This window comes from Mastigoproctus giganteus, chromosome 11 (assembly GCF_048544385.1).
Source record: "Mastigoproctus giganteus isolate SK-2022 chromosome 11, ASM4854438v1, whole genome shotgun sequence".
Lineage (NCBI taxonomy): Eukaryota > Metazoa > Arthropoda > Arachnida > Uropygi > Thelyphonidae > Mastigoproctus > Mastigoproctus giganteus.
Window position 1 is genome coordinate 160,480,668 of NC_143585.1, and position 25,028 is coordinate 160,505,695.

At 38.0% G+C, this 25,028-nt stretch overlaps 1 protein-coding gene across 1 annotated transcript in view; it reads right to left on the bottom strand.

The window, feature by feature from the left end:
• Ranbp16 (Ran-binding protein 16) overlaps positions 1 to 25,028 on the bottom strand; it is a 902,587-nt gene that overhangs the window by 575,029 nt on the left and 302,530 nt on the right. Inside the window, exon 10 of the mRNA XM_090384993.1 lies at positions 11,762 to 11,934. Within this exon, the coding sequence (XP_090241119.1) occupies positions 11,762 to 11,934 (173 nt within the window). The remainder of the gene's footprint in view (positions 1 to 11,761; positions 11,935 to 25,028) is intronic.

Here is a 25,028-nt window from a genome sequence, read left to right on the forward strand (position 1 = left end):
ATATTACAATCTGATCTCTGCATCTGATACATGATACTTGTTTTCCCCCGTTAAGAATTTTTGACTCAGTCCACCGCTGGATAACATCATCAATTTGTCTCAATGAAAAGAATTTAAAAACTGTATTTAAAAATCTTAAACTTAAAAACTCTATGAACATTGTAGTCACCATTACAAAAGCAAAATCCCTTCCCTTCGGTCTTGAGAGTAATAATACTTGCACATAAATCCCACATCAATACACTATGACTACTGTCAATTAGTGGTTCCTTTCTATGGAGATTATTAATTCATGAAGGGTCACTGCTGATAATCAAATAAAGAGGAACCACTTTTTCTCGATGCTTCTTTAACTTGTAGTGCAGAAAAAAGTCATTCAATTCATCCAGAAAGGCTCTTTTATAATGTAAGCAACAAGCAAACAAGTTACAACTAAAACATCTAGAAAGTGAAAATACCCCATAAGACAGTCTGATTTACTAGCACATTCTGATTGTCTGTATAGTTGTTCATTATTGTTTTCCCAGTTGTTTGGCCTATAATCTACTCCCACATCTGTGCTTCCAGTGTTTATACCATAGAATGATTCAACATTATAATGGCACTCGTGTCAACTGGATGCACATTCCAAGTCCTTAACTGAGATATCTGAAATATTGTGTCCAAGTAGCACAATATTTCTGATGTCCCTATAATGACTTAACCAATACTTCAACTTCATCAAGCAGAGGTAAAAGCATTAAAATTTATGCAGTGGCTGCATAAAATTAAACCACCTGCATGGAAACAAGCTTATACATCACTAGCAGGCAAAATCTGTGGGTTGTTCCCCCCCCCTCAAAACTAGCAGTTTTAAACCCACTTAACACTGACTTTGATAGCATCAGCAAATATTCTCACACCTCTTTTATTTAAGTGTATACCGTTCCTGTAAAATGGTCTTCCTGTTAAAAAGAACAAGACCATTCTCAGTAAAATTCTTTGCAGGGTCATTGATAAGGCTCATATCATGCCTGTCCCTCTTGTCTGTCATATATAGGGTGTATTTAAATTGGTGTCAAATATCCTAGGGGTGTATTCCCATTTACCAAACAATAAAAAAAAGTTCATATAAACATGTGTCTAGAAACGCTCAGTTTCTGAAGTAGGAGGAATTTTATTGTTTAACAATATCAAACAATTAATAAGCAATCCTACAGAACAAGTAACGCAATTAAACAAGACAAAGTTTAACAGAAACAAACAAAAACAAAGTAAACATAAGACAGAACATTTTGTTACAAAAATTTTTCAAAATGGTTTCCTCCTGTTTCAATGCATCCTCTGAGCCTGCATTCCATGCTTTGTTGTACTCTGTTGAATACACCTGGAGTGTTATGTATTTGCTCACATCCATTTACGATATGCTCACTTAAAACGTCAACATTAGGCACAGGAGTTGTGTAAACAATGCACTTTAAATGTCCTCGGAGATAAAAATCCATTGGGTTCAAATCTGGTGATCGAGCGACCAATCCATCTTTGAGGAAATGGCCATCCAAATGCTGATGAACCACATTTGTTGGACGACGTTCAGAGGTACATGTCCATTAAATGGTGCAATGCATTTTCAACTGCAGATAAATGTTTCGTGTCTGACATGGAGGAAAAAAATAGGGGCCTATCAAATGATCATAAACGACTCCAGCCCAAACATTCAGACTGAACTTATGTTGATGTTTGTCCTCTCATGGTGCATGAGGGTTGTCATCGCTTCAGATGTGGTTGTTATTATTAGCCATATGGTGCAAGGAAGCCTGAGACTTATGCAGCACCAGCCAAAAAAAAAAAAAAAATCCCGAGTTACCCTGAGAGAGAGAGAGAGAGAGAGAGAGAGAGAGAGAGAGAGAGAGAGAGAGAGAGAGAGAGAGAGAGAGAGAGAAGTAGAAGGGAATCACCAAGAAAGAGAAGAATGATGATATCCAGCTCAGGACCCTAGGTATGTGCCAAGCCCATACTCACCAGATGTGAGCCCCTAAGGTTAGCCCCCATCACATGTAAAACCAGCCACATCAGTGAACAAGATAAATGCCAAGAAATTCAGGACCACAGCACACTTTTGTTGAATGCGTTGGCACAACGTTCTTCATGACAGAAAGTCTGCTTCAGTAAGTCCTTGCACCCTTTGAAGGTGGTAGGGGTACAGAAGGTTTTCATGGAGAATATTCCAAATAGTCGTATGGCTAACTCCTTCCCGACTGACAGGTCGATAATTTCCAACTTCATTTTTAGAGACACCCTTATGTATGGGAAATACATTTGCACTTTTCCAATCCAAGGGAATCTCCCCAGAGTCTAGCGATGCTCGAATAATTAGCCTCAATGGTTCAATGCACTCGCTTGCCACCTCCCTTAAGATTATAGGGTATATTCCATCAGCTCCAGGGGCCTTACTGGTCTGTAGGCTCGAAAGTTTTTTCATTAAATAATCCTGCGATATTTCAATATCATTAATTACATATTTTTTAACTTCGCTCCCACAATTTCCCATTGCGACAAAAGGTTTTTCATTTGTAAATATCGATGCTAATATGTTAAGTAAATCCTCAATCCTCAGATTCAATATCATTCGTACAAAAAAACATAAAAGAACATCATTTGTGCCACCTTAAAACAACTGTTCTATAATATCAACTTTTGTCGCTGGCAAAAATACATTGCTAGTATTCTATTCATCCTTTTTGCAAAACATATTCCTCTTTTCCCTAATAACAGAAACAAAAAGTTACATTATTGGGGAGACTGTGACTGATGTATGACTGAGTTCGAGTGTTAAGCTGAGTGTTTGATAGGTCCTTCATTTTAATTTCTTTGTGCACGGGCATTAATTCCGTTCTTCAAGCTCATATTCACCCATCAGATTGAAAGCTGAATTTTTACTTAAATTGCTCCCCTATTCTTTACAAAGAAAACACACAAAGGCATCCCCTTTGGATGCATAATGTATTTGCAGATATATATGCACATATAACCAGCAAGAAATGCATCATATAATGCTATGATTTGCAGGAGAACCAGCAATGGCAGGTCACCCCGAAGCAAAAGTATTTCCACTAATAGGAACTCCGTGATTCGCTAGTCTAGACTGAGCTATGACTTCACTTGAAATTTCGAATAATACTACAAGAAGGTCTCATTATTTGCTGTAGTTAACTTCCTGGAAACGTGACCTACATCAAAAATAATGAACAAAAGTGACACAGCCTCCATATACACTGATTTGTATTTGATATGTCTAATGTATCTTTTCTACATGTATTATACAAAAGATATGTTAGAAAGGAGGGGGGGGGGATGTGTATACAGTAATACCTCGCTTAGCATGGCTTCAAACAGCACAGGCTTCACTATAATATGATTTTAAATTAAATTGAAGTTGAAAATTTACTGTACATATTAAAATTCATTCAATAGCCTAGGAACAGGTACATACATGTTGCGGTGCCAACTCTATTGTCTCATACATGCCATATGACTCATACACAAGAGAAATCCCCTCAGGCAGCCAGTGGCAACAGTGTTCACTTTTCTTAATTCCATCCTGACAAGATGACATGATAGCTTTTCAAACGTTTCATTTCACAATTTATTTTTTACCCCTTTAAATACGATCAAAAATATATCTGCATCTTGGTTAGAAATAATTGCCAACAACATGCGTTATGTTTTGTCCCATTTGGCAAATGATTTCATTGGTTTGAATCGCAAGTTGCGGAAGACATTGTGAAGATCGGAAAAGACTTGGGATTCGAAACTTTAGACACTGCCAATGTACATGGCTGTGTTGCAAAACATATGCAAATAACTTGGATGATGCAACTGTAATTGAAATTGATGAGAAAATTGCATATGAAGAAGAGAAAAACAATTCTGAAGTGGATAACACTGAAGTGGCACCAAAAGAATCGAATAAAATGTTTTTTGGGGCTTGACATAGCCTGTGAGGCAATTATGAATGGAGATCCGAATGTTGGATGTGGCATCCAGATACGGCAAACTTTATAAGATGGGATTCAATGCTACAAAGACTTGTATACCGAGAAAAAGAAGAGATGACCTCACCAAACTTCATTTTTGAAATATCCAAATAAACAATGAAGCTTTTTTTCACATCTCTCATGATGTTACCTTTTCATTAATAAAATTTTGGAAATATTTTTAATTTCAAATCCTTTTAATTGGCTATCAAGCATAAATTGTTTATAGATTTATTATAATTTGTTTATAGACTGTTTCTCTGGTAAGAATTCATTTAAAACCCATTATAATTATACCTTAATCAACACAGTTTCATATAACACAGCACAGCACAGTTTCAGTACCAATTATCAGTGCTTTGCGGGGTATTGCTGTATATATTATTTTTGTGCATAAAAAGCACATTAAAAAAAATTACTAAACAGAAAAACAAATAGAAGCTCAACCCCCCTCTTTCCCATATAATTTATTGTTGAGTTGCTGTTTTTCTCTTTGGTATAAAATGTAGAAGATATAAATAAAGAAAATAGTCACCAGTGTATTTCTGCAAGGACTCGGGTTACTGCTGCATTATTTTTTTTAAAAAAAACTGAGTTTCTGCTTTTACTTGCTTTTCTTAACAGGACCCTGCACTTCAAGTGATCAAATTATTCATGACCTGCACTAAAAGGTAATCTTCACTTGCACTTTCTCCAAATAATTATGGATTCTCTCTCTCTCTCTCTCATGCACACACCGACATTGCAGTCATAAATCTAGTGCACTGATTAGCCTTTCTCATTAATGACACAAAACTATCAACTGATGTTACAGCCGATTTAGATGTCATAATTAAGTTGGGTATCATTTTCACAATTGGATATTAAACTACATTACACAATTAAGATCAATTTTATTTTTATACTGGGGGGGGGGTATCAAAAAAGGGCGTACTTAGCAATAATAGCCCTAGAAAGGTGAAATTTTACACGAAATTTAATCCTTTTCTATGTACTTCATGTACAGTAACACATTTCTCCCATCTATGGATCAGTTGTTTAATGCCTTGACCATAAAATCCACACTTTTTGCCTCAAAACCACGATTCCACTTCATTGACTTTCTGAGATGAATCAAAGTGGCGTCCACGCAATGGTTTTTTCATTTCTCGAAACAAGAAGTCTGATGGCGCTAGTTCAGGAGAACAGGGTGGGTGCTGCAGTAGTTCAAAGCCGCTGGGCAACAAAGTTGGTGGTGGCAACGGCAAAGTGATCCGGTGCATTGTGTAACAGAACATGGACACCTTTGGTTAATATTCCACGCATTTTCACCTTCAAAGCATTGCGTAACTTTTTCAAAAGATTTCTGTAGTATTCTCTGGTGGTGTGTAACCACAAGGTAGATAATCTGTCAGGATTTTCTGTTCCAAAACACGGGTAACATTACCTTCTTCGCAGGTGGAATAGTCCTTGCCTTTTTGGGAGGTGGGGAGGAGGTGTGCTTTCACTGCTTTGACATGTCTTTAGTCTCTGGATCATACTGGTACACCCAGCATTCGTCACCAATTGATCAAAAAAGTTCTCAACATCCGCATTACACAAATCCAATGGTTGGTGAGAACATTGCATTCGACATTGCTTCTGCAAAGGCGTCTGCAATCATGCAGAGACTTTAGACATGTGCATATGGTTGTGTAAAATGCTGTGGGCAGATCCATAACTAATTCCCACTACATTTACAATGAAATGAATTGTCACACACCTGTCACTCAGCACCAGCTGCTCAACCTTTGCAACCATCTCACCGTATGTGGATGTTGATGGCCTTCCTTCTCTTGGCTCTTCAAAGACACTTGTACGACTACACTGGAACTCCTGTTTCCACTTTTTTACAGTGTCATCGAATGGACAATTCTGCCCATACACACCCACTTTCATTTTCTTCGTCAATTGCCTCAGCTTTCTTGCCCTGCAAATGCAGGAACTTGATCACTGCTTGTTACTACACTTTGTCAACCACAGGGTCCTTATTCAGATTCCAGGCTCCAGCTCTGGTGTACGATCACCTACAGTAATGAAATTTCACATTAGTTATTGAATATGTAGACAATTTAAATTAAAAATGGCATCATCCTACTGATGTTTTATCTAGGTCAGGGTATGAACTTTTTAATACCCCCCCTCATAGTTAAGTGTATCTAAACATAATTTTAGCATTTTTAAATTAATTTGAAAATATTTAAATATATACACATAACTGAAAGTAACATTAGAGTTTCAATTAAATTTAACAAGAAATTGTGAGTAATTCAAAATAAAGACATAAAGCAAACTGAAAAAACGGCAATATGACCTGATGTGAACCATCGCAAACTGTAGTGTGCAAGTGATTGACAGTGGCATCTAATTAACCAAATGTTAAACAATGGGATGATAAACAAATAAAACTTCCCGAACCACACTAAACTATACCCACATTATGTGATAGCAGTATAATGTGTTATCATATTATTATAAATTTACAATTAAGAAACATAATTAAAAAAACTTCTAATATTAATTATACTCCTATGGAATTGCATAAAAAAAATTAAATAATGTTTATGTCATTCTAATATCAATGCAATAAATGGCAGACAATGGTAGCAGAAATTCTCTCCAAGAACAGTTGGAGAGAATACGCAAATCCTTACACAAGTACATAAACAATATCTGAAGTTGAGACTCTTATTTAAGAACAATTTCTGAGAGCCCAAAAAAAAAAAAAAAAAAAAAAAAAATTCATCGAATTTATCAGATAAACATAAATAACCTGATTTTAACAGAATAATGAAAAAAAATAAAAAAAAATAATAAAATAACCAAGCTAGAGACCTATATGACAATTAACTAGTCGAGACTACATACCAAGGGGTTTGAATGATTCTGGGATAATCCGGTCACTGAATAGCAGACCAGAGGACCACCGTCAAGAAGAATCTGATAACACATGCAATCTTGGAAAAAATCAGGCAGGATGAGAGTGATCAACTACAAAGAACAAAGAATATGAATGGAACCACAGGAGGAAAAGCAAGAAGAAATACAACCCAGAGAAGTTGAAGTGGAAAGAGACAGGGTCATGATATCCAGAACACAAGTCAAGTGGAAGAAGGCCCAAACAGAATTCAAAGGAATGGACCCCAGAAAGACTCCCATGATAGCAAAGCAGTAGAGACCCAGTAGAATCCTGTGGATAGTCATAGACCACCTCAATCAGCAAATAATACCATATTACCTTGACGACAATGGTGCGATACGGGAGGCCATCCACCCAGCAATATACTATGCTGCAATAGCAGCCACTAGGATTAACGGATGAGAAACGAGAGACCAGCAAGAGAAGAACAGAAAAAAGAAACAACCACCAGCTTGGAAAAGACTTCAGCAGAAGATAGAAGAAGAAAGAGTCAAGACAGGCCAAATGACCCAGTACCAATGGGGTAATAGAAGTAAGACAGTGATTGGAAAAGTGAAAAGCATCCTCATGAGAGACAATGTCCAGAACAAACAAAAGGCCAAAAATCAGAGAATAGGAGAATACTTAAACGTACTGAAGAGAACCAACTCACACTCAGCAAGAGAGCCAATACAAAGAGAGCTACCAGAGTAAAATAAACAGAATCTTTGATGAAGACCAAACAGCCTTCAACAGGAGTCTCAAAGAAGAAGGGCGCCTCCGTAGCCAGGTGGGAAGGAGCAGCAGTGAGTAGCACACGCTTCTTGATTAGACTGGGGTTCGAGCCCGTCACCACCAAATACGGAGGATGCAGAAAGGTCAGGAATGACCACCGCATGTTCACGGAGCAATATGGCCTTAGTTGCTAATGCTCCTAAAAAAACCAAAAAACCAAATCAAAGAAGAAGACAGGAAAGATGGAAATGGACTACCTGAGCAGTGAAGTAAGACATAAAAGTCGAGACCCCTGGATAGAACTAGAAAAGAAGAAAACGAAGGGCATACAAGAGATGAGAGAGTGGGAAAATCGGGAGGAAGAAGTAAAATGGTCGATCAAAAACTCCCACAACTTGCAAACCGTCAGGAACAGGAAACACCCAACAGGAATAGATAATGTCCACAACTAAAAGAATCTCACCTGCGCATACTCTACCCCTAGCAGAACAGTACACCTGATGATAAAGCACCCAGAAACAATCCCACAGTTTCTTACTCAAGGAATCTAAAGGGTAAAGACCAAGATATAAGAAAGCTGGAAAAATACCGGCCAATCACCTGTCTCCCAACAATGTACAAGATCCTGATCACCTGCATAACCAAGATATCAGACCACTTGGAGAGCCAGAACATAATGGCCAAACGGCAGAAGGATGCAAGCAGAACAACAAAAGATGCAAGGAACAATTAAATACAGATCCCCCAGTTATAAAACAAGTCCACAAGAAATTCTGCAACTTGTACAATGCCTACATCGATTACCGCAAGTCCATCGACTTACTGCCTCATAGCTGGCTAATAGAGATGCCGAAGATCTACCAACCAGACCAATCCCCAAAAGGAGAGGAACCTTTCAGGGAGATGCCCTTAGCCTACTGTGGTTCTGTCTAGGACTCAACCTGCTATGCACCATGCTCAACAACAGGAAGCATGGATATGACCTCAAAAAAGAAGAAAGGAAAAACCTGTACACCCTCTCCCATCATATGTACATTGATGGCATCAAGCTCTAAAAAGCAAACAAGAAGCAACTCCAGCAAATAATCCGTAAAACTGAAGAATTCAGCAATGATATCAAGATGGAATTTAGTCTAGACAAATGCAAGACTCATGGAATGCATCAGGGCAAATTATTCAACCAAAACTATCAGATACAGATTGGTAATGAGATCGAAGCCATGTCAGAGAGAGAGACTACAATTACCTGGGAATGATGTAGGCTCAGCAGTTAGAGCACAATGAAATTAAGGACTGCCTGACTGAAAAATACAATCAGAGACTCAGAAGCCTGTTCAAAGCAAAGCTGAACAGAGAGAACACAGTTAAATCCACAAACACATAGGCAGTCCAAGTGCTAACATATTCCATCGGGATGATAGATTGGACTAATGCAGAGCTGGAGTATATCATGAGAAGGACAAGATCAATGATGACTAAGAGCAGCCAACAATACCCAAACTCAGCTGCGGAGAGAGAGAGAGAGATTGACAATAGTTCGGAAAGAGGGAGGAAGGGACCTGATAGACCTAGTGAGCAAAAGAATAAGCAGTAGCTAACATGAAAGATTCCTTCCAGAAAAACACAGCCATATTGTACCAGGCCATACAGAAGATAGACAAGTGGCATACAAAACTCATCCTAAGCGACGAGTCCCCCCCCCACTCAGATGGCACAAACACAGCTAGAAAGATGGGCAAAGGAGAGACTACACGGCACACACAACAATTACTTCCATCAAGATCACATAGATAAAATGGCTTCCAATGCATGGCTCACAAGCAGCACATTCTTCCCCAAGACCAAGTAATCAACATCAGAAACTATAGAAAATACATCGTCAGTGTGATCATTCAGACAATTTCACACCAAACAGGCTCAACATTGCACTGTCCACCCATGTCAACTGGATGCACTTCCTTAGATTTTCTGCGTTTCTTAACTAACAGCAAAACCCCTCCTCCCTTCCTACCCTTTCTTACACATTGTACTTCCTAAAATCCAATTCTGCACTGCTTATATCTGTATGACACCATGTCTCTGAGATCCCAACAATATCTGAATTTGATGCCTTGATTAGCACTTCAAATTCATCATATTTATTTACTATACTTTTCTAGTACTGGTGTACATGCAAGTATGCATGCACCTGTCTACAATTCATTACCCTAACAAAGCCCATGTATTTACTTGTTCCATGATGACTCCTAGCAGCTCTTGAAATCCCAAGCAACTAGATCTCTAGGCGACTACTCAATAGAAGCAGTGCAAGAATCACTTTTGCCTCTGACTGCAGATACAGCTACAATTTTATTCTGTGAACTTCTCAAGCTAGCAGTTTTCCGACCCACCCAACACTGCTTTGATAACATCGGGAAATATTCTTGCACCCTTTCTATTTAAGTATATCCCATCCTTGTAGAAGCAGTCTCTCCTGTTAGCAATCACAGACCATGCTGAAAAAAATTCTACCCCTATTATGCATGAGCCTTGCATAATCACTTCTTTTTCATTTCACAAATATACGTGGTCTCAATTCTAATCTTAACGATGTCCATTTCCACTTGCAGTCTGCCACACCACATGTACTTTTTATGACAGAATCTCAGTTATCAGTTGATTCAACTAATGCTCATCTGAGATGCCCAAATTATTCGCTGTATGATTCCTTTCGCCTGAAAGGTGGTACTTGGACATATGTCCATTCTGACATTCCCTGTCAGAGACTTGGCAATTTGGAATCTGCTCTCTTTGATCTTCTCTGGCTTAAAATCTCTCTACCTTATTGTGTAAAATTCATCTGTTGTCTCTAACATTCTCCCAACTCCACTAATCACTTGGAGCTCTTTGACTTCCTCTCTTTGTAACTTGATTTTCTCCAGTCCAACTTTCCTAACAGTGAGGTAATTTTCCTTGGTGATTTTAATGTTCACAACTCCAACTGGCTTCCGTTCCTAGTCACACCAACCCAGCTGGTCGAGATGCTGAGGCTTTTGCAATTACTAATGACCTAGCACAGATCGTTCATTTACCTACAAGAATACAGGACAATCCTAATCATACAGACAACACGCTTGATCTTTTTCTCAAAAACAACCCTTCTAAGTACACGGTCGAAGTGAAAGGTCCTTTAGGCACTTCAGATCACAACTTGGTGATTGTCTCTTCTCCAATGGAGCTTTTATCTCATGGCTATTCCCAACTTAGTGATGTTTGGCATTACAAGAATGTAAAATGGGATGACCTGCAAGGTTTCTTTTTTTTTTTCTCCTTGGTCAGATTACTGTTTCAAAACTTCTGATGTCAACGTTTGCTCAGATCATGTCAGTAAAATTATTCTTGCACAAATGGAATCCTGTATCCCACACTCCACTTTAAAATCTCGTCCTTTATCTAAACCTTGTTTTCCAAAAAATGCGCTAAGGCTGTTCAAGAGAAGAATGTTGCATATCATAATTGGCTTGTTTCTAATCCTTCAGGTTCATTTTCTGCCTACACCAAAGCTCGCAACAATTGTAAAGCAGTTATTAATCAGTCCAAACTAGAGTTTGAACAGGTTAAGAGTAGAAAACTTGCTTCTTACCCTGATGGTAGCCGAGCATTCTGGTCCCTTGACAAAGCTATTGGCCGCAACTTTTGCCCATCTCTGCTCCCACCTCTGTCCAAACCAGATGGTTCTGTTGTTACTTCAGCCAAGGATAAAGCTGACCTGCTAGCATCCCATTTTTCTTCCAGCTCATGTATTAATGATCTTGGTAAATTTGAATTTGAACATACTGAATTTGAACATTCTGAATTTGAACATACTGTAATGGATCTACATATTCAAAATAAAGTTTTAAAAGCCACTTGGTGTAAAAGAACACACAGAAGAAATATTTTTAGAAATTATATTTACATTAATTTATTGGGCTTCTATATTAAATACAGCCTGATTATATGCCGCCTGTCTTTGTCCTAACAGTCTGAATGGGATTAAAAGAAAGTAACATTTCAATAAAATGTAACAAAAGCTACTATAAATTGTATGAAACATTTATTAAATTATTTTTACCTGATAATGGCCGTAACGGATTCCAATCTTGATGTGATGTAGGCATGTGTGACCTCTGGTGTATACGTTTCCAACAGATGAGGTTCTGAAGCCTTCACATAGGGAACGGATGCCACCATACGCTGCCACAAGCTGAGGAGGTAGTGGATGCTGTTGGGGGCAAACTGCCACATCTGGAGGGGGTGGGACCATCAGACATGCTGTTGGCATCAGCTCTACCTGTGTTATGTGGGCACAGGATACCAGCTACTACACTGGTCAGTAATAAGCTACTAACACTCTTAGTTACGATTTAATTACCCTGACTGATAATCAGATTCTACAGGGATAGTCACTGTATTCTTTAAAATTAGGGAAAATATATCCATTGGATAGTCACAATAATATAATAAAATATCACATCAATAATGGTTGTCAGAAGTACGATAAAAAAAAAATGTAAATTGAATTTTAAAAATATAATAGTTTCTTGAACAACATCCAGCCGTTACTAATGAAAGTATCAAAAAGGTGAACTGATTTTGGATAATGGATAAACTAATAAAATAACAGCATTAGGGAAACTATTTTCTGCAAAGTTGAGATCTAATATACAGTAATATTCTTACGATGGCCCAAATAAAAATGAATAAGACTCAAGCAAATAGATGAAGGTTATCTCAAAGTACTCTGTTCCATAGTGCCCATAAGGAAAAGAGATAGAGTAGCTAGTTATTTGTTCATAAAAGTTTAAAGTTAAGGATGTCAGTGACTAAATCAGGAAAATGTAGAGCAGCCATGTTCAGTGCACATAGTGAATACAGAGAATTATTACAGCATTTCAGCACTGCACACAGTCAATACTGTGATGATGTCAACAGCAAATAATCTCTGATATATATAATAAAAAGGTCCTGGACTGTATCCTATGGTCAAACACTGAAGGATCTTTTAAATAGGAATATAATCCTAAAGGGCATGAGTATATAAAAAGAAATCAAGCTTGTGTAATGTGAAAAATTACTTTGGCATTACCTACAACAATTTTCAGACTAAAAATAATATTTGTTTTCTGCTATTGCATGTTGGTATTTACTAACAGACAATAACACAAATCATCTGACCCTTGAGCAAGCAAAGATTCATCAGAGAGACCAATGGAAAACCCAATGACCAAGAAAAGTTGGATGTTATAAATCAAGATTTTTCATAAAAGACCAGTGGCAAAAATGGGTTAAACTCTTGTTTTTGATGTTCTTCTTAACTAGAGTTGTGTTCCCCCCCCCCACTTCCCAAATGATGCAAACACAGTGGCACTATCACTGACAGGGAGACACTTCCCTTTTAATTTAGAAAAAAAGTGGGTTTTTTTATATATATATTTTCCTAAGGATACAATGATATTTGGCATTAGCAGAAACAAATGATGCAAAAAAACCAAGCTTATACAGCATCAGACAAAAAAAAAAAAAAAAAAAAAAATTCCCACATCACCTGTCTATCCACTTCAATAGTTTTTCCAATTCTTACTTGGATTTATTCAAACTACCCACTTCCACAACAACAGACAGAGGTTAGTTTTAATCACTCAACTTCCCAATGGCTGAAAGGAAGACGAATAAATGCAGTAAACACTGAAATTTCTCAATCCATTCAACAGTACTCAAGTTGAGGCTTGACCACTGCCCTGTATAATGGGATAATCACCTAAATTATCCCTACTGGCAAAGTTCCCGTATACCAGTGACAAAATCCCATAAGCTGTCCTGGACGCACCGCTCATAGAACTTCATACTTAACTGTACAATTATACCCATTCTTTTTCTTTTTCCAAAACCTTTACCGTAGCACATTAATCTGTGATTACTGCTACCCTAATGTAGTACCTTGCAGTTTTCAATGTTAAAAGTCAACTGCCATTGCTTTGATGTGCAACAGTAACAAAAACTTTTCTAAAATTCAAGTATAGGATATCAAAATTATTTTTTTATATTCAGTTCCTCTCTTGCTACGTAATAGTATCCAATCAGATTGGTCAGACAAGGTAGCCACATAACAAATCCATGTTGTGAATGCATCGCTGCATTAGTTGTTTAACCAATGAATGTTATTTTCCCTGGAAGAGAAGTTAATCTAACAGGTCTGTAATTATTCTTATCGCCATCTGAATTGGCTTTGTGCAACAGGGAAACATTTACACATCTCCAGTACACAAAGATCTCCTGTGAATCCAAGGGGAGCATCAGAAAATATTTGTGTACCCCTTCTATTTAAGTGTAAACTATCTCTACAAAAGTTTTAGTCTCTCCTGATAAAAATTCTACTCCACAAATCTCAAAGAGTTTCTCGACGAATGGACATATCAAGGCTCTCATCATGCCTCCATCCAATCGTGGCTGAACAGAATTATAAATACTTTCAACTTTAATCCTAATTGCAAATTTTCTCCTCAACATTGCCTGTACTTAAGTCCTCAGATCTCCTATTTTTAATATCAGTGTCAAGGAATAAAACAATATCACATTTATTGATAGCTGCCTTTAACGATATCTGCTTGAGGCCATCAACTTCTGTCAAGTCAGACATACCCTGGTCCTATTCCACCTAACCTTTTTACATAATATACTTCCTGTTTTCCTAACAATAGAGTCATCTGTAATTTTAAAAAACACTTCACTCCACAGGCAAGTGACATCACACTTGCCATACCTAAAAACACTTAACTCCACAGGCAAGTGACATCACACTTGCCATATCTAAAAACACTTAACTCCACAGGCAAGTGACATCACACTTGCCATATCTAGAAGATCACACTGTGGTTTCAGAACAATGTGCAGGATTCAATATTTCAGATCTACAGGAAGTGGTCAGTCTCCAATAAACTTTTCATTTCTCTAGCTAAATCCAAAATGATCATTTTCTGAGAAAAATTAAATTATCAATCAACAAATAAAAGGAATGGTTCTTACATCCATCACAGACAAAACTAAGAACTATTATTTTTATTTTTTATGAAAACCACAAACACAAAAGCTATTAGAACTTATAGTACTTATTACAGTCTATGGTTTGAAGGTTGAGAAGATGAAAGTCAATAGGTGTTGATGTTAAACTTGAATTTTTGAAGTACCCTTGTATGACTGTGAAGTTAATTTCTACCTTATAATCACATAAAGTGAGTTTCCGTTGTGACTCAGATGGAAATGCCTGTTGGCATTTCCAGTGTAAGTAGCGACTTTATGATTTGTATAGCCTATGACATATATTCTAAGGCTGGTCTAGTAGATAGACATAGCTCAACTGATGATTTTTTTCTTAACACCCATTGTAAGAAGTGCACCGATCTCAAATTAGAATTTGGCGCATTGTGCATTAAGAAAAGGCTCTGAGTCAGTGAAGAAATGAGCACTTGCCCTAGAAACTAATGTAACTGAAAGCTTGTAGGAGATTTAAGTATCTTGTGACATCACAAATGATGCACCTGTGATTCACATCCCAGAAAAGAATAGTCAAGTGAAGACTGCTCTGGTCGAAGGTGATGCAATTTTATTGGGGGACTCTAATGTAAGGGAAACAAGTAACATTTTTGTAATAAAGATAGCTGGACCAGAACCAAAGTGTGTTTCCAGAGCAACAACAAATGATGTTACCAACAGATTGCCAGATTTTATGGTGAATAAAGAGAGTATTATTATTCATGTGGGAACTAACGATATTAAACACACATGACTTGACCATCTGTTGGATAAATATAGGACTATGAACTAGGCTAAGAAAAAATGCTATGAGTTAGGTCAGAATATGTATGTGTCAGCAATTCTGCTCAGGTGCAATAGGAGGTATTATATATGCTGAAAGCCTCGTGGATTAACTCAAGATTTGAGGGAATCTATAATGCACTGGGGTGATTTTTCTTTTAAATGACAAAAGGAATTTTTAATATTTTAAAAGGAATCTACTTTGTAGAGATGGTATTCATTTGAATACAGGCAGTGCAAGGATTTTTTCCAGTATCAATGAGTACATCTTAAGGATTCAGGGAAGCTGTTAGTGGGAAGAAGGATAACTTAGATCCACAGTTATTTGATGATGACAAAGAATTCTTGTTTGTTGCTGCAAAAGCTGATGCTGGTAAGATGTGCTGAGGGCAGCAACATTACAAATGAGGGGGAAGATAAAGCTAGTGAAAGAAACCTAAATAACTTCAAGAGGAAGAATGCCATTCACATTCATCTTATTCAATCCAGAAAAGGCCTTAAACATCTCAATCACATCTAAACGCAGGTGCCTTGTCTCCAGAAGCTTCAATTTGCAGAAGTGAAAACTTTCTAGGTAAGGGCACCCTTTTGTTCCCTTCACCAATCTTGTGCCCTTCTATGTACCATTCCAGAAAATCTACAGGGTAGTAAATGAGAGAAGATTACTAAGTCTACTCTGTATAGAGTAATCTCTGGAGTGATAAAATGGCTGAATTCTAACTCCTGCTTAGGGAAACTAATGCTGGCATAGTAGGACAAAGAGAAACATGTCTGCCACCAGGAAAATGGTATGTATTTAGGAACTAAAGATAGGGAATGTAGAAAGAGTGGTGAGGACATGCATCATATCAAAAGTAGGCTTGGAACAAAAACAGCATTTTGGTAGATCTGCATTTATGCCTACCAGAACAGTGTATCTGTGCAGTAGTAGAGGAAAATAGTGCAGGTAGCCAAGCTTATATGGCATGAACAAAAAAAAATAAATAAATAAAAAACCAAAACACTATGTACTTTTCCATTCCATACCCTCCAAAAATTTGTCTAATTATTCCTTGAATTAATTAAAAACATCCACTTCCACAACAACACAATGAACCCTATTCCAACAATCAACCACCTGTTGGCTGAAGGCACAGTTCCACACATCTATCCTGCAACCATCCTTCCTAACTTAAATTTATGTGCCTAGTGTGCGTGTGTGTGTGTGTGTGTGTTGTCTCAGCATGAGGAAGAATGCCATTCACAGTCATCTTACTCAGTCCAGAAAAGGCCTTATACACCTCAATTAGATCTCGTCACAGGTGCCTAGTCTCCAGAAGCTTCATCAATTTGCAGAACTGAAACATTCTGGGTAAGAGCACCCTTTTGTTCCCTTCATCAACCTGGGGCCCTTCTATGCATCCGTTCCAGCAGATCTAAATCCTTTCTAAAGTGAGGTTTTGAGAACTATATACAAAAATGAATATGCAGCATAACCATCAAAGGGATAATCACTTCCTTATCCGTGCTAGCAAAGTTTCTGTATATCGAAAAATTTCATATCTGACTCCACAATTACCCTCAGATCTTTTTTTCATTTTCAACTACCCTAAATATAGTGTCACACACTTGATAAGTTACTCTGTGATTATTGCTACCCATATGCAGTACTTTGCATTTGTCAATGCTAAACTTCAATTGCCATATCTCAGCCCAATGACCCAATTTTCATAGATCTTGTTGCAGTAATTCACCCTGATTACTGTTATTATCATCTGCGTACTTTGGCATTAAGTCTAATGTACTTTCATCGATACAATTAATAAATACTGAAAACACAACAATGGGTCCAGCACTGAACCCTGGAGGACTCCAATAATAATATTAGTCTACAAAGAGCAGTGCCCATTGATAACCACTACTCTTTGTAGACTAAAAAGAGCAGTGCCCATTGATAACCTCTCTCTGTCTTCTTCCACTTAACCATCCTTTCATCCACAGCAGAAACTTGCCCTTAATGGAACATTTCTCCAGTTTATTCAGTAATCTTTTAAGTGAAATAGTATCCGAAGCCTATCTGAAATCCAAGTATATGATATCAAAATTATTTTTGGCATCCTGTTCCTTGGCACTGCATCATAGCAACCTATCGAACTGGTTTGACAAGACCATCCCTTAACAAATCCATGCTGTGACTGCAGTATAACTGCATTCCTGTCCAGATGGTCATGCATTACTTCTTTAACCAGTGACTCCATTATTTTCCCTGAAAGAGAAGTTAAGCTAATAGGTCTATGTACAAGTTAATGCAAAGGCATCGTATTAGTACACAGCTAAACTCTGAATTAGCAAAAATTTGAATTGGCAATATATTCACACATCTCTAGTCCATAGAAACCTCCCCCAAATCCAAAAATGGTCTCATAATTATGGCTAAGAGTTTGCTCGCCTCCTTTGCTGCCTCCCTTAATATGACTGGATAGATCAAGTCCACACCAGGTGTCTATTTTTTTATGTTAAGCTTCAACAATTCCTCTTTCACTTTCCTTTCAGTTATCACAGTCATTTAGTGAATTCCTCATATGTGAATGTAGATGCAAAATAACTATTCAATTTGTCAGCATCCTGAGAAGGGTCAGCAAAAGATAACCTATTGACATATCAGTGGCCCAATGTGAATCAATCCCTTACTTTTACTGCTAATACAAGAAGTAGAAAGAAGGGATAATACAAGCATTGCAGTCTTTGCTGATTTTCTTTATATTCTTGCCAGACCATTCATAATGTACCTTAGCTTGCCTAATAACTTATGTGGCTTGTTTCCAAGCTAATTTGTATCCATCATGGGTATCTGAATCACTTGACAATTTATATGGATCCACACACTTTTCTTCTATGTCACTTGTCTCAATAGTTCATCTGACATCCATTTAGGTAGGCCTTGAACAGGATCTCTTCACTGGTATCAAAAGCCTAGTATCTTTTATGATTACTCCCTGAATGCTTCCCATCTAGAATTTGTTGTTGGCCACATTATCAATTGACCCTATTGCATAGAATTTAAAAAAATATCTGAGAGCACTGTAGTCACCCTTATAAAATTAAAAGCCTTTCCCTTTATCCCTGACATACTTATGTTTTAACTTAATTCTTAATGTGTGTAGAATCACTGCTGATAACTAGATCAAGAGTATTGCTCCTTTTTTGCCTCTCTAACATGCTATTGTAGAAAACAGTCTTCCAAGAAATCTACAAAAGTCTTGCTAGTGTGTAATTGACCAAAGTTAGAATCCCCCCCCCATCAGAAGATATTTGATTCACTAACCATTCTATTTCTGTGTATCGCTGTTTGGTACACTCATCAAAATCTATCTTCTGGCCTATAAAACACTCAATCTCAATTTTGTTTTCGCAGTGTTTATATCACATCATTGCACTGGTCACTCATGTCAACTGTCATGTCAATGTTGTGATGTCACTCATGCACATCACAACATGGCACTGGTCACTCATGTCAACTGGTTGCACTGCATTATTTTTAATATGCTTCTTAAGTAAGAGTATAATCCCTCCACCCCTCCTGTGCTGTCGGTCCTTCCTGTATACATTGTACTCCACCATCACTTATGTCTACGTGAAACACCTCTGCTATCCCTACAATGTCTACATTTGATTATTTAATGAGTACATTAAATTCATGAGGTTTTTTACAAAAAATCTTGGCATTAATGTATGTGCGCTTGTTCTTGCCCTAATTCCTCTTACACAGACCATGTATTCACTGGTTTCATTATGACCCACAGAAGGGCCTTGTTTTCAGGCTGCTACATTTACCAATAGAAGCAGTGCAAGAATCAACTCTAACATTGCGTGTAGCTCTGGTTATTCTATTAGTCTGAGTATCCCCCCCCAGCCTAGCAGTTTTCAACCCATGTAACACTGCCTCAATAGCATACAAATATTCTTGCATCCTTTCCATTTAAGTGTATCCCATCTCTGTAAAAACAGTCTCTCCTGCTAAAAAGCACAGACCTCACCGAGAAAAATTCTACCCATGAGCCTTGCACAATCTCTCTAGGGTCAGATTGATTGACAAGGCTCTCATCATGTACTCCCTCCTATCGTGTCTGGGCAGAATTGCAGGCACTTTCACATTCAATCCAAAGTCAACTTTTTCCCAACATTGCCCTGTATTCTTTAGTAAGTCCTCATATCTCCTACTATTAATATCATTATTGTTAACATGTACAACAATATCACCTTTTCTTCCCTTAAAAGATGATTGCTCCCCAATGTCATCTATTTTTGCCCTTGGCACACAAATCCTGGTCCTATTTCACCTATCCTTCTTGCACAACCTATTTCCTGTTTTTTGACAATAGAGTCATCGCCAACATTCACTTCCTGTGGGACTCACACATTCTGCCTTGGAGATTGCCGCTGTGTTGCCTGATGCATAAGTGTGGGCTATGGCACTGGGGTGGGCAGCTGAAAGCTTGATGGGCCCTCCAATTTTAATTTTTTTTGAGGCCATCTATCCTACTCTTCAAACTCTCATAAATGCCAATCAGAACGCTGAGTCAGAACCTGATTTCTTCATACTGTCTGCACTGAACATACGAAGACATACCCTTGGTTGTATATGTCCTGTTCCTGAAATATCTGCGAACATTGCACACGTTGCATTTTGTTAGGCCATGATTCATTGGAAAATCGCCCCCTTTTGTTCTCCCCCCAAGCCACAGCACTCTCACTACTCTGTGCGAGTTGCTTCACTGCGCTAGTCTAGAGCAGTAAGTGGGTGGGAAACTTACCATGGGGTACAAAAGTTTTAAATAAACTATATGATTATTATTTGTACAAGCATGATAGAAAAAATAACAGAGGTAAGAATATTCTAGACATCATTATTAACAAAACAGATGACATTACAGGGAATAAAATACAGGAGCCATTACAGGGAATAAAATACAGGAGCCATTGTCAAGAAGTGATCTTGCAATCATCAGTTGGAAGATGATAAAAGATGTTGCAATAGTTAATGGTAAAGGCAGGGGTTTTAACTTCAGAAGAAGAGACTTTAACAGTTTAACGTGCTATATGGCATCTATTAATTGGATGGATTATCAAGTCAGTACAAATACATTTGAATTATGGAATACTTTTAAAGCAAAAATCACAGAAGCCATGAATATATACATACCATTAAGAAAATATTGCAGGAGGTACATGCCAATTGGATGACTGACGAGCTGGCAGGTCAAATAGAGAAGAAAAAGACAGCATGGGATAGTTACGGAGAAATGAAAAGTACTAAGTTACAACACCTACTGAAGCTTACAAGGTACAGATTGATCTGTAATAGTACCATAAATTAGTTAAGGAGCCCAAGGCTGCATATGAGAAACCATTGGTCAAGAGAACAAAGAATAGGGACAAGGAATTTTTAATGTATGTGAATACAAGAAAAAGAAAAAGAATTGAATCGGACTCTTGTGTGTACTGAATGTGGGAATAATCTAGTCTTAAATAACCTAGCTAACATTGCATATGAATTGAATAGGTACTTTGCATCGGTCTTTACTTAAGTCCCTTCATGCTGAGAAGAGGCTGAGCGAGTGAGACTGAGGCATATGTAATTAGTGATTTCATAATTACAGATGACTGATTATTAGAAAAACTTTCAGGCATAAAGGCGAGTAGGGCTCCCGCAGTTCATGGCATATACAAAGGGTACTAGGAAAGTTTTGCAATATGACATAACAATGAATCACAGGAAGCTGCTTGTTGCTGCATGTTGAGACATGTTCATACGTGCATAGTAGCTGCCGCGCCAAGTCGATGGACTCAGTTATTCATTAGTAGTGAGAGTGTAAAGTGCTTGCGATGGCATCGTGGTCACGAAATGAGATAAGGACAGTTTTGCGGTATAATTTCGTGCGTGGTTTAACCATAGACCAGTGCTTAGAAGAAATGACTCTTGCACTAGATGATGATTGTCCACATCGTACAACGATATTCAGGTGGTATAGAGAATTCCAAAGGGGAAATTTCACTCTGGAGGATTCTGAGAGGCCGGGAAGGCCACGAACGTCAGTTACGGAGGAAAACGTTACTGCTGTGAGGAAAATGCTTGACGAAAACAAGCGAGTGACCTACCAACAGATAGAGGATACTTTGGGCCTAAATGCACCAGCAATTCGTTCGATTCTGCAAGATCATTTGCACGTGAAGAAACTTTGTTCTCTCTGGGTGCCGCATCAACTGACTGAAGAGCAGATGACACGACGTGTGACTTAGTGCCGGGAGATGTTAAAAAAGTTTGATAAGGGACAATCTCGGTATGTGAACAACATCGTGACAGGTGACGAGACTTGGCTGTACTATTATGATCTGCCGACCAAGGCTCAAAACAAAGTTTGGGTTTTTGATGATGACGACACACCCGTAATTGTCAGAAAATCCCGATCTGTAAAGAAGAAAATGATAGCTGTATTTTTCAAATCGAGTGGAATTGTGGAACGTGTCGTTTTGGACACGCAGAAGACAGTCACAGCTAAGTGGTATACTGAACAATGCCTGCCTAAAGTCATTGGATCTATGAAGAACCTGCGGCCAAAGTCAAGAATGGACACCTGGTACCTCCATCACGAAAATGCTCCAGCTCACCGCGCCAAAGCCTGCACCGAATATTTGACCACGACAGGACTGAAACTTCTCGAGCACCCTCCCTACAGTCCAGACCTTGCGCCCTGCAACTTTGCACTGTTCCTGCATGTGAAAATGAAGCTAAAAGGGAGGCGGTTTTCCAGTGATGAGGACCTTCTACGGGCTTGGAACAACGAGTGTGCTTTACTCCCTAGTAAAACTTGGCAGAACTGGTTTAAAGATTGGTTTCGGAGGATGGAGAGGTGTATTGAATGTAGAGGAAATTACTTTGAAAAAATTAAATAAACAAAGCTGTATTGCAAAACTTTCCTAGTACCCTTTGTATATTTGGTAATTTTGAGGGAGACTGCCGGGGAGTGTACTGAACCATTCAGGTTAAATATGAGGGCATCTTTGGACTCGGGGGAGATTATTAAATTGGAGAAGTGCCAGCATATCACCAATACATAAATGTGACTCTACAAACAAAGTTGGTAACCACAGCCCAGTTAGTCTGACTTTGGTGGCAGGGAAAATCTTAAGAGTGCAATACAGGGACATTTAGATGCATATGACATTCTGCGGGAATGCCATATCTATGTAAATGGCTTCGTTGAGGGAAAATCACATTTAACTAACTTAGTAGGTTATTTTGATACAGTTACTCATGAGCTGGATGTAGGAAACAATTTCGATATAATTTGTTTGGATTTTAGTAAGCCATTTAGTAAGTAAACTGGGAGGGAGGGGTGAAATGGGAGGGGTTTTTTTGGCTGATGCTGCATAAGTTTGCTTTCTTGCATCGTATGCCTCTACTAATGCTAATTTAACTCAGTCCCCTCACGAGAGGTTACTGTATAAGCTGGTACATGTTCAGATTACTGGAAAGATTCTAAGATCGATAGCTGGATGGCTATATGGCACAAGGCTGTGATTAAAGGATATTCTTCTGATTGGTGTCAAGTTGGGAATGGGGTTCCCCAAGGATCAGTTCTTGAACCACTGTTGTTTCTATTTTCATAAATGACATAAGAAGGGACAGAAAACATAAAGATTTGCAGAGTCTTTAATGATCAGTATCAAGCTGCACTCCTTCAGGATGACTTGAACAGATGACTTCAAAGATATTCAGAAAAGTGGCAGCTATGCTTTAATGCCGCTAAATGCAAGGTCTTACACTTGGGGAATAGCAACCTAGAAATAAATTATACACCTCGTGGGGTTGAACTAAAAACAGTAGAGGAAGAAATGGACCTGGTAGTTAAAATATGGGCAGATATGAAGTTTTCTGAGCAGTGTAGACAGGTAGCCAGGAAGCCCATGATGTCCTATCGATGATTTATAAAACATTATCCTGTAGAGTGGCGTTTCTTAACCTTTTCATTGCTGCGGCACACTACACACATTTTCACTGCTATCCTCATATATTCACAAATGGCAAGTTATTTCTATTGGTTAAGTTTAATAATACACTTTTTATTTGTGTAGTATGTGAATAGATCTATTACTAGGAATCAAAAAATGACGTCACACTGACAGCCGGAAATGCTCAGATCGGCACAGCGTAAATAAATGAATTTTTGTTTGAATTAATTTTTATTATAAAACTTGGATTTATTATTTTTTTTTTTTGCATTTTCCGCGGCACACAGGTTCAGAAAACTGCTGAAGAGATATAAGAGGTCATAATCCCACTGTATACAGCAACTGTAAGATTTGCAAATGTATTGCCAATTCACAAAGGAGGGTCAAAGAGTGACATGAGTAATTACAGATCTGGTAGATCTGTAATTACTGTTCTGTGGAAAATAAAGGAGAAATTCTGTTCTGGGGAAAATAGAGGAGTCACTGGTTAAAGAACTATTGCAGGATCATCTAGATACAAGTTAAGGAAGCATTGCAGGATCACCTAGACACAAGTTAAGGAAGCATTGCAGGATCATCTAGACACATGTTAAAGAACCATTACAGGATCATCTAGTCACAGCATGGATTTGTTAAGGGAAAGTCTTGTCTTGTCTGACCAATTCAATTGGATAGCATGGATTTGTTAAGGGAAAGTCTTGTCTGACCAATTTGATTGGATACTACGAAGTGATCACAAAGGAACTCGATGCAAAAAATAATTTTTATATCATATACTTGGATTTCAGAAAATCTTCCAATAATGTTGCACATGGAAGATTACCATACAAATTGGAAGAGTATGCCATTAAGGGCAAGTTGCTACAATGGAATTTTTTTTTTTTTTTTTTTTTGTTAGTTTTTTTTTTTTTTTATGTGAACCCCAAACACGAGAGGTATTAGAACCTATAGTACTTAGTACCGTGCTTGGGTTGGAGGTTGAGAAGACGAAAGAAGATATTTGTTGACATTGGACTTGAACTTCTGTAGATTGTAATTTTCAGAAAATACGTATGAAGGAAGGTTGTTCCAGAAAACGGCAGTTGAATGAATTGGTGCATTGGCTTCTGTGACCATAATGCACCTCCCAAAGTTTTTGCACTTTACTCACCTGGCTAGCCCGGTCAGCGCTACAAGGGAAAAAAGGGAGGTTGACTTGGAGAAGACAGAGTGGTAATTAATGGACTAATGTTTTTAGACGTAGTACCTGGGTACTACGTCTATTTGGAGATCTGTGTTGGACCCATTGTTGTTTTGCATATTTATCAACGATATTGACAAAATTATATCAGGCTTAATATCCAAGATGCAGATGATACAAGGGTTGGCAGGGTTGTTAATAACAGTATTCTACTGGAACAGGATCTAGAGACGTAGCAACTGAAGTTTAACATTGTCAAATACGAAGTATTGCATATGAGTAGAAGTAACATCAGAGAAATTTACCAACTGGGTGGTACTGCACTCAGGGTGGGAGAGAATGAAAGAGACCTAGG